The following is an 11,099-nucleotide window of genomic DNA, read 5'->3' as shown; positions in this document are numbered from 1 at the left end:
GCCTAAGGAAATGGGCAAAGGGGAGGTGCTAAAATGGAATTGGCTGGGGGTTGAAATTGAAGCTGGGGGCTGGCAAATGGCTATGGCTACCTCTGCATACAGAATGACCACCATTCCCACCATGCCTTGCATCTTCTTCCACTTGCTGAACCCCCAAACGGTTTCCTGGGTCAAGGCCCCGACACGACAAGAATATTGTATGCAATGTTTGTATTAGTTATGTCATAGGGAACTGCAGTAACAAATCCATCTTAAAAATTCATGACTTAAAGAAGAAATGTGTGTTCATTACTCATATAGGAGTCCAGGGTGGGTTTGGAGATGTGGTAATTCTCTTCTGTGATAAGAAAAGCACTCAGGTTAGCAGTTGCTTTTCCTCTTTCAATGGGTCCCTTGGGGCATCTATCCAAGGGAAAGATGGGGAAGGAGCACAGAAGAGCATGCGTGCACTTGGATGTCACTCCACTCTTGAAAGTGTACCCCTCCCTGGCTCTCACTGTAGCTCCACAAGGCGCCTCTCTATGTGAGTGGCAGGGGCATGCAATGTAGCTGGCCAGCCATATACTTGACCTTTTCATTCTAATGGAAATATAGAACATATTGTGGTAGACATCTGGGAGTCTCTATCACAGAAGAAAAACACCCATAATTTGGAGGAATGGAGAAGAGAAAGAATGGCTTTATCTTGTCCGGAAGAACAATAAGAATGACGAGGCTATTAATCCCCATCAGGTTTCTATTTCTTTAGCTGATAAGAAAAACTTATTCTAGATGAATTCCAAAATTGTTTCTAACTTTTAAGTGCCTATGGTTCTGGGAACTAATATTCAGTGGATACTGTGTTCAGCTGGAGCAAGGTTTTTGTTCTGGAAATGGCGCAAAATAACTCTCACCTTGTGTGAAAAGAGTGGGTCTTGAGTAAACATTTTATTACATTGGAGACTAAGAAAATATCAAATAACAGATGCTGATCAAAAATTTACATGTGATGGTTAATTTTATCTGTCAACAAAACTGAGTCATGGGATACTCTGATGTTTAGCTGGAAAAACATTATTCTGGGTGTTTCTTTGAGGGTATTTCAGAAAGTGATTAGCATTGGAATCAGTAAACTGAGTAAGAATCTACCCTAACCAATATGGTGGGCATTACACAACGCATTGAGGGCTGGATAGAATATAAAAGTGGAGGAAACACAAATTCACTTTCTTGCTGTTTCTGAGCAAAGACATTCATGTGTCCTCTGCTTGGACGTGAGGGCTCCTAGTGGTTACACCTTTGGCCTTGGACGAATCATACTGTCTGCTCTTCTAGCTCTCCAGCTTGCAGTGGCACATCATGGGACTTCTCGGCCTCCAGAACTGTGTGAGCTAATTCAAATAATAAATATCATATATCCATACATATCTTATTGGTTCTGTTTCTCTGCAGAATCTTAATACACTATTACAAACCAGATACTTTGTCAGGTGCTGTGAAGGAGACATTCTTTTAGAGAATAGATTACATACTATTTTTTTAAAAAATATTTATTCTCTAGATTTTTTTTAGGTGGACACAATATCTTTATTTTTTATTTTTATGTGGTGTTGAGGATCGAACCCAGCACCTCGAGCATGCCAGGCGAGTGCATCACCTCTTGAGCCACATCCCCAGACCTAGATTACATACTATTTGTGGAGGAAGTTGAATTGAATTAAGAAAAAGGAAGATTAAAGCAAAACAGAATGGGATGTGTTCCCAGAGTTCCAGACCTCAGTATGCAGTGAATATGAAATGGTCCTTGAATATCTTCTAGAAGACCTTTCTGAAGATAAAAATAATAATAAAAAAAAACTAAAAGAAAAGAAAAAATATCTCTAGTAGGAGCTTATTTTACTGTGATTTGTCTTTTACATTGGGTCATATTAAGTTTCCATTCATTAAAATTTCTGATTAACTTTGGGTTAACTATAGTTTTATTGCAAATAAAAATATATATAACTCTATCCTCTATTTTACACGTTGGGCAATTAATTTAATATTTTTATGAGGTTAAATCAGTCCTTCATGCAATCAATAATTATTTCATACAACTTACCAATTTCCATGAAAATAGTTTCTCAGGTACTATAACCATCTGAAAACTCTGCCAAATGTAGTGTTCTATTGCTCTTAATTCTTCACCAGGTATAACTCTAAAATATTCCAAGACTCTGATCTTTGGATGTAATGTATCTTTTAAGTTTTTTATTAATTAGTTTTTTGGAATTTGGGATTGAACCTAGGGGCACTTTAACCACTCAGCTACATGCCTAACTCCCTTTCTTTTATTTTAAGACAGAGCCTTGCTAAGTTGCTTAGGGCCTTGCTGAATTGCTTAGGCTGGCCTCTAACTTGCCATCCTCCTGCTTCAGTCTCTGGAGTCATTGGGATTACAAGGCCTGACCTACTGCACCTGCCTTAATGCCTCTATCTCAGCTTTACTCTTCTATGGTTGTAGTTACAATTTGTAAAAATCTTTTATTCTTAAGGAAATTGCAATCTTGTAGATTTTAGAGGAAGGCCATTTCAAATCGTTTTTCTTTAGTTTTGGGGTAATGTATTGTTATAAACTCACTGTAATTATGTTTGTTATCTGAAATCCTTACTTCAATTTGTCTTCCTGATGGAACACAAGACCTGGGACTAGAAGTCGGGAGAAATGCACTTCAGCTGGGTTTGCCATTCACTACTGGGTGCATTCTTTACCTTAATGAGGACTTGGGTATAACTTTATTTCAAATGAGGGGATTGTGATAGCAGTATAAGGTGCACTCTTTAAAATATTACTCTTCTCTTTGTTGACATTGGACTAACCACTTTTATTTATTTAGTTTCTATATGCCCATTAGTTTAATCGTAAATTCTAAAAACTTGTGTTTCTTAATTTTTGAAGAATTTATGACTGGGTGCAAAATTAGCTTATACTAAAACCAAGTGTCCTTTTCCTCATCTGCAGTACTAAAAGGCAAGACCGGCTTTGCAGAAATGTGTGCATTTGCATGTTTAAATAGGATCTGATTTATACTGCGCCAAGCGCCATCACTGACAATTACGTAGGCTTGGAAATGAAATTATGACTTAGAAATACATGTGGCATATGTTCTACTCCAATTTAAAAATATGCCTGTGGGAAACTTTAAAAAAAATTTCATAAACCCAACTAAAATCCACAGATTGTATAAATCAATTTACAGAGGTATTTTTCCTTTGCATGGAAATAATGTTTATATCTCTCAACTTTGGAACATCAAATAGCTTTAAATCTCATTTGATGTTGTAGTAATTACAATCACATTTATAGTTCCTTACTAAGTGTCAGGCTCTGTACCATATGCTCTATGTGAATTATTCTTTTACTCTATAATCTCTACAGCCGAGATGCCCTATTTAAAATGTACATTAGGAAAATGTTACTGTTCAACTGATATTACACACACACACACACACACACACACACACAGAGAGAGAGAGAGAGAGAGAGAGAGAAAATCATGGAGAAGAAGCAAGAACAAAGACTCTTTAAAATATAACCACCCTGAAATCATGTGAGAGATCTAGCAAATTCTTTTTATTTACATAGAAATGTGTACACACACTTTCTCTGTACACAGAAAATTCTAAGTATATATACATATATGGTTCCCATGTACTTTACAATAAATAGTATTCTACTCTTGTTTCTAGATGAAAATAAAAAGATGCTGCAAAATATTACTTACCGACCACAAAATTACAAAAGCACCTGATGAACTCAGAGCAAAAACTTCAAGCCTGTACTACCACACACTAAGCCTAGTACAATTTTTACAAAAGACAAAATCGAACACTGTGCAGATATCACACAGGAAGAGAATGGAGATGTAAAAATATAGAACAGAGCTGTTGTTGGCTTTCTGAACAGTGTGGTAAGGGCATTTTTGTCAGTTAGGACTTATCTTCCTTTAGTCCACAATTGAATGTTTTACGTTAATTGATATTTTACAGATAAGAAGGGGGGAAAGAAGTTAACATCTCTTGTAAATAGCAAACCATTCCACAAGCCCGAGCTCTAGAAGTCTCTTTCCTTGCCAAGCAGATCCTCTTTCTGTGCTAATCCAGTGATCATCCAGTTCTACCTTACAGGTTGCCACTGTCCCCTCAGGGAATTAGAGAAGGGCACTGGTTGTGAAGTGACATTAATTTGGAAGTAATTTCAAAAGCCAAGTGAGCCAGGTATCTTGGATATCAGCGCTTAATAATTAGAAATGTTCAAATATAACTCATTATTACCACAGTTTCTTCCTTCTTCCTAAAAATTAACTAAATAAAAAGGAGAACTTAATCTGAGAGGCTAGAGATTATGAACTCACAGTCCTGGAATTCCTTCCTTCAGCTTTCATTTTTATTTTTCCCATTCCAGTCTAAGGAATCAACCATTTTTGCTCAATTTCAGAGTTGTTCTACATATGTAGATAATTAAATCACACCATTAAATGAGTAGAATGAGGGAATAAGCTCTTAGGATGACTACAAATTTTATGTCGCTTCTGATAATGTCGCAGCATTAACATTGGTAAAAGACTCTATAAACATCATGGTCTTCATTATTGTTGAGTGGACGTACCCAATTTGCTTTCCAGTACACCAGTATTATTACTCAGATGAGAATCATAAAGGTGGTGACCAACACCGGGTTAGGTAGATGCTGAATCACATTCCACTGAACTGCTCAGGTTGCTCCTCTGTGGCACCGTAACTTTACACACGGGTTTTGAAACAAATTTTACCCCTTCATCTCTCTTATCACTACTGGCACCAATGTGGGGAAAGAGATAGCAATTTAAAAAAAAGCAATCCATATCAGAAACACAATTCATCTATCAAATACCATCTTTTCAGGTATTTTACTAAATCTTTACCGAATTTGAGGTAACTTTCCAAAACATATTTCAAAGGCAGGCTCATTTCAAGAGCAATGTCTATCACATGTGAAATTGGCTTCCTTCCTTTCCCCACGCGGCTACCTTTGATGCTGCTTTTACAGAAACAATATTTCTAGATCTTAGCCATCTCACATGAAAGGGATGGTTTTCATAAACAGTTTGACTCTTTAGATAAAGGTACTTATGATAGAAACAAACACATTTCACCTTGGAGTATGTTTCTTTTTCTTTTAATTTGAAAACGTGATAGGAAACTATGGTTCACTGACAGAAACAAAAGGGATCCTGTACCATGAAAAGCTGGGCTTGTTTCTTGTTCATTCTAATTAAATATACATGAGTCTCTCATTTCTATCACTGTGGACAGATTCAGCCAGAAGATAAGTATGGGGTCTCGCTATGATAATTGTAGTCAGGACAGACCTTCTGCACAAGTTTATAATCAACACTGTAAAAGGCAATGTAAATGCAAATGACCTTGAAGGGCTTGGAGCATAACCAAGACACATGGCTCTGAGTCTGCTCCTGGTAGCAAATCTTGGACGGGTCAAAGTTGCACAGGGCGGTCTTCTTTGACCGGTCTGTTTTTTCATACTCAATGCGACAATTGAAAGATTTGGATTCCTTGGTCTCTAAGGTCGACTGGGGGGAAACTTCAAATTCCACCACTTTGGAAGGAGGTACCAAGCTCACTGAAACATTGCCCAGGCCTGTTGAATTATGCCGGAAATAAACACTGAAGGTTCCATTTCCATGGTCGACAATTTTCCCTGTGATGAGAAGGTTGAGTTTGACAGTTTTAATGTTGGAATGAAAGTCACCCCATCCAAACATTTTCTTAAATTTTCCCGTTTTCACTATTGGCCTCCGCTTAGTTCTTGCTAATGGCTCCTGAGCCTCTGTGATATTGGCCAGCCAATCCCAAAAGTTTTCCATGCTGTCTGCATATGCCATGGGACCTGGCTTGGGCACTGGAGACTGTTTAACAAACAGGCGCAGAGGACTGATGATCCTTGAGTGCACCACGTTTCCAACCAATGTCCCTGGGGCATCTTTGTCTTCCCAGTCCAGACCTTCTGAGGCATGCACCGCCTCTTTACCATCACAGAATAGCTGTGGGGAAAGAAGAAAGAGAAATCAACTTCAGGTGGGCTTTGAGCATGCACACAGACTGAAGGCAAAGCACAAGAGAGTTTCAATATTATTTGGAGTCTTGTTAAATAGCATTCACACACACAGATGGTCTCAGCAGTATTACGAGATGAGCATTTAATTCTAACTGTGAATAGAAAAATTAAAATGGTAAGATTAGGAAGAGGGCATTTTATTTTGAGGGTTGATGGGATTTTTTTCTTTCTGTTTCCTCATCTTCACAATTTTCTTTTCCAGATTGTGAAAAGTATCATGTTTTGGCCTCTCATTTGATAAAAACTGTTAAATTTGTGAGGTCTTTTCTGTTGGAAGACAGCTTTAGATGCTGGAAATTTCTACCAAGGAGCTATAAGGTATTTGAATATAAGGTATTGATAAGTCTAGTAAATATATTTGAAAATACTAAGGATGTTATTATATTCAAAGGCTTAAGACATAATTTTATAGTTTTTGATATAATTCTATCTCAAGCTGTTACAAAAAAGGCATGTGATTAATGTTAAGAGGTTTTACAGAAGTTTCAGTGGGAAAAATATAATTACACATTTAGTTGTCTTAATAGAAACATAAGTTAATGTTAAAAGTATAAATATAAGTAGACTTATATGATTTAATAAATTTTATTATAGCAATATTATAATCAAAGACAGGATTGCTAGGAAAGCATCATGAACATGTGTTTTACTGGTTCTACAGCATTTTAGTTCAAATCATAGTCACTGAAATATAGCACTTTGTTTGCATTTGATTTTCCTTTTATTTTTGTACTACAAGGGTCCTTACGATTTCTAAAAATCATTTAGTTGAGTCAATATGGATTTTCAAGGGGCAGAATCATTACATATGAAACTGTTGACTGGAGTGAATATTTATGGATGAGTTATAAAGTCTGGAAAATAGAGGTTCCTAGTGGAAACACAGATAGCCTCTTATCTCTAATGGCACAAACCACTCCTGTGATGATTCTACAGAAAACTGTCAGCATGATGAAAAGGATGAGGAGAGAAGAGACGCTGTGTTTATGTACCGTTGCTCTAGTCCTTTCATACTTGCAAAGCACTTGGTAGAACTGGTCTCAAATTATTCCAGAAATTATTGCTTTCAATACAATTTTGGAAAAAAAAGACACAGCCTGGATTATAAATATTGCACTGAGCTACATGGTGTAGTTTGATAACATGAAGTCCTCTTTGTATGTTCATAAAATTTTAGAAGTTTAAGTTCTAACAGAACCTTGTGAAAAGTGTTTTTTACCTACACCTGTTTCCAAGATCACTTTGAGGGAGGTATTCAAGGACTCCAAATATATGAGTGGAATTGTGGGGTTTATTTTTTCCTTTGATGGGAGTAGTATAGGGGGTGTTGCATATACATTTCTGCCTTGATTAATTTTCTAAAGCCTTTTCTTCCCAGTTTCTATGGTTAAAAAAATTATTTTCATTAAAATTAGTGATGTTGGCAGAAGGGCAAATTAATGATGCATATGCTTACAATTAAGAACCCATATAACTTCTTAGGGGCTTATATATCCTGAATTGATTACTTGTTTGTTTTTCCTAGGGTTGTAAGGATGGCATATTCACCAGAGAAAGAGGGACAATCACTCACGATTTGTGGCTCAAAATATGTCTGATACTATATAACTATAGCTTTCTGATGTTGAGCACTCTTAATTATGAAGTAGGTAGATCAACTGAAAGCAGCCCATGGAGTTCAGTAATCTGGCTCCAATTCTGACTTGAGTTTCCAGAGAACTGATGAAGACTGGTCTAAGGGACATGTCCTGGCCTTGCTCCAGAGAGCTCCAAAGTCACATGCTCAGGCAAGAAGCCCCTGGGGAATCAAGGTCCAGTTTCTCCACTCTGTGATCATGATTCTTTTTGTCCAGAGTCTGTCAACTATTTTTCACCTGTCTCCAGTAAGATTTGTCTTGCCTGGGAAATGCTGACAGATAACACATACCATTTGCTCAGCATCTGGCGTGCAAGAGCTGCTCCTTTGCTTCCCCATTTCTACCCCTTGATTTAGTATAGATTTCAAACTTCCTCCCTCATTCCTGCTTTCCTTTATCTCTTTCATAGGACACATCCCTTCTGACATGTTTTCTTTGTCACATGCCTTTAAAACCCCCTCAATTCTTATTTCTAAACACCACTGTCCTAATTGATACTTCATTAGCAGAACTAAGATACATATTTCCATCCAAAAATATTTTTTCAACTACATATTGAAACATTCATTGTTACCAGTAGCAATGGTCTACTTTTTTTTTTCTTCTTCTCAAAGTGTATGTTGTATGTTATATAATTTCCTGAAAATTTTCTGACTGGATAATTTCTCTTGATTCAGTGCTTTGCTTGATTTTTCTCACTTTCTGTTACGGAAAACCTGTAAACATTGAGTCCATCTTTCAATGATGAGTATATTTTGCCATAATTTAGAGTCTCATCTGATTCTGATGCATTTTGGAAGACACAATAGGCCCCCAACATTTTAAGAGATTCTCCTTTTATTTCTAGGATTTCTGTTGTGATGGTTCCAAGATTATTCAATAATAATAATGTGTGAACATTTACTGAATTTTTTTAAAGATCTGAAGATTTTCCCAGAAGTCATTTATGTTGTAATATAACTTTACCCAAATATATGTGACTCACTTAAGAAATATGGGCTTGAAACAAAACAGAACAAAAGCTAATAGAGCCTATCAAATAGATAAATTGAACGTAATTGTTTTTTTATAAAGACTCTTTAATTCCTCAGAAAAAATTCTTCATATGAGAACTTGAAATGGAATTTGATTTATAAAAAATTCTAACATATTACTCTTCAGGTCCAAACTTGCTCAAGGTGTCACTGCTTTTAAAGTTGGTCTACATAAAAAAATAAACACTGTCTGTTTATATGTTATAAGTATGAAATTATATCTATATATTTAGTTTTTTTTGCTTTGTCCTAGACCATCATTTTTTTAAAAATTTTTATTTATTTTTATGTGGTGCTAAGGATGGAACCCAGGACCTCACACATGCTAGGTGAGTGCTCTACCGCTGAGCCACAACCCCAGCCCTAGACCATCATGTTTCTAACCTGCTTTAACAACAACATTAGACAAGCTGAGAAAAAGCTGTGTATAACTTCATCTATTTATTATTTTAAAATACATGGTCAGTTCTCACAAGCGCTGATTTCCACATTGAAGTCCAAACTCAAAAAGCCATTGGGAATTAATAATACACCACTACAAGAATATGATTAAAAGAGTAAAAGTATCTCTTGTGGTTTTTTAAAAAGCTGCCTCCCTCTCTCCGTTTCCTTTCCCTTTGCTGTAACTTATTCATCCAGCCTCTTGTTATAAATTATCACTTTATAACATCTTGGCCAAGAAGGCACCCTCTCCTTTACAAGGCTAAATGGCTCATGACTTAAGTCTCCAAGGCCATGATTAACCTCAGAAGAGCTAATAGGGGAAGATGAGGGCTGATAAGCCACAACCTTGCCCCCTTTACCCACTTACACCTGACTGGGAAACAGCATGACATGACAGAAAAAGCAGTTTGGTACCTGATGACATCATTACCCCTTGCTCAAGTGCTGACCAGAACCCCAGTTTTCTCACCTATCCTTTGATGGTTGGTTGTAAGGACTAATCAAAAGAATGGATGGAGCCTATTTCTTGGCAAATGAAACTCAATGATTGATGGCCTTTCCATGGTCCAGTGGGCAGGCTTCTGCCTTCCACTGGCTATAACCCACATAGCCAAAGGATTACATGAATTTTCAAACCTCCAGAAAACTAATTAATGTCTAATTGAGCAACTTGTTTCACACTATGTGATAAATTAACGACCAAGTAGAAATCAACCTTCTCAACTCTGGAACATCAATCAAATGCTTTCTCATGTTTCCATTTCCATTGGTCTCTGACTCACACCAGATCACAAGTACAGGTGAACTCTCTTTGCCAACAAAATGTGTTTATGGATCTTTGATTCCAACCTAACAAATGAGTCAGCAAAGGCTGAAAGTACAAAGTGTCTAGCAGGTGCCCACATTCCCCCATGGATAATTTCTGTGATGCAACATGCTGAGAGAAGACTGTAGGTGGTTTTGAAGCTGTTGGCGACCCTCTCTGTTCAAGGCAAGATAGACGTTATCTAAACACATGGCTGTATCCCCCTGTTTCCTTTCGTACTTGCTGGGGCTCTTCATGCTAATTTCAACATCATTGCTGTCTTCTGTCTCATCATATTACAATAATAATGCAAAACATTTAACTGCAAGCACAAAATGGAGTTTTAAACAGGGGAAGAAAGAGGAATTGCTGTGCTTTATCTGTTTGAACATTCCCTGATTTCAACACATTTATCAAAGCTTAAGTAATTTATGTCTTGGCAGGGTGTATCAATTTCACAAAGCACACACATTAGCTAGATACAATGATATCATATTAGCTTTTTCTGCATCTTACAGAAGAGCTCAAAAAGATTAATAAAAGCTCAAACCTTCATCAATTAAATGAAGCAGGTGGAAGGAAGGGGGTAGAGGAATAAGACTGTATTTCATTTCAGTTCTTTTGTTTTTTGGGGGGGAGCTGACAGGTTCAAATCATTCATCATAACAAGCTGAAGTTGAATTTCACTGATAATTAAATGCATTTTTTCCCAAGAGGCAGAGAAGCTGCTATGAATTTTATAGTAGCAGATGTGAGAACTGTCACGAATTATGGAAATAATTTATAAACTAAAAGGCATCTTCCTCTGCAAACATCATATCAGAAAAGCCTTTTTTTTCCCCTTCAACTGTATTTGCGGTGTTTTTTAATTAGCATTTTATTTTGGAATAACTTTAGTTTACAGAAAAGTTGCATAGTACAAACTCTGCTCCCAGGTTCCTCCATTGTTAACCTCTAACATTACCCTAGTACACTAGTAACAACCAATTAATCAATATGGACACAATATTATTAACTGACCCCTATACTTAGTTGTCCTTACTTTT

The 11,099-nt window shown here is 36.7% G+C and overlaps 1 protein-coding gene across 1 annotated transcript in view; it reads right to left on the bottom strand.

Annotated features, from left to right (window-relative positions):
- Positions 1–908: 908 nt before the first annotated feature.
- The window catches only part of Nxph2 (neurexophilin 2), a 108,161-nt gene continuing 97,970 nt past the window's right edge, over positions 909–11,099 (bottom strand). The window contains exon 2 of the mRNA XM_058585370.1: positions 909–6,059. Coding sequence (XP_058441353.1) covers positions 5,316–6,059 — 744 coding nt within the window. The 3' untranslated portion in view covers positions 909–5,315. The remainder of the gene's footprint in view (positions 6,060–11,099) is intronic.

This window comes from Marmota monax, unplaced genomic scaffold (assembly GCF_021218885.2).
Source record: "Marmota monax isolate L192 unplaced genomic scaffold, Marmota_monax_Labrador192_F-V1.1 WCK01_AAM20220418_F8-fsc00034, whole genome shotgun sequence".
In the NCBI taxonomy this organism is placed as follows: Eukaryota; Metazoa; Chordata; class Mammalia; order Rodentia; family Sciuridae; genus Marmota; species Marmota monax.
Note: the sequence above shows the minus strand (reverse complement) of the source record. Positions and strands in the feature narration are given on the sequence as shown.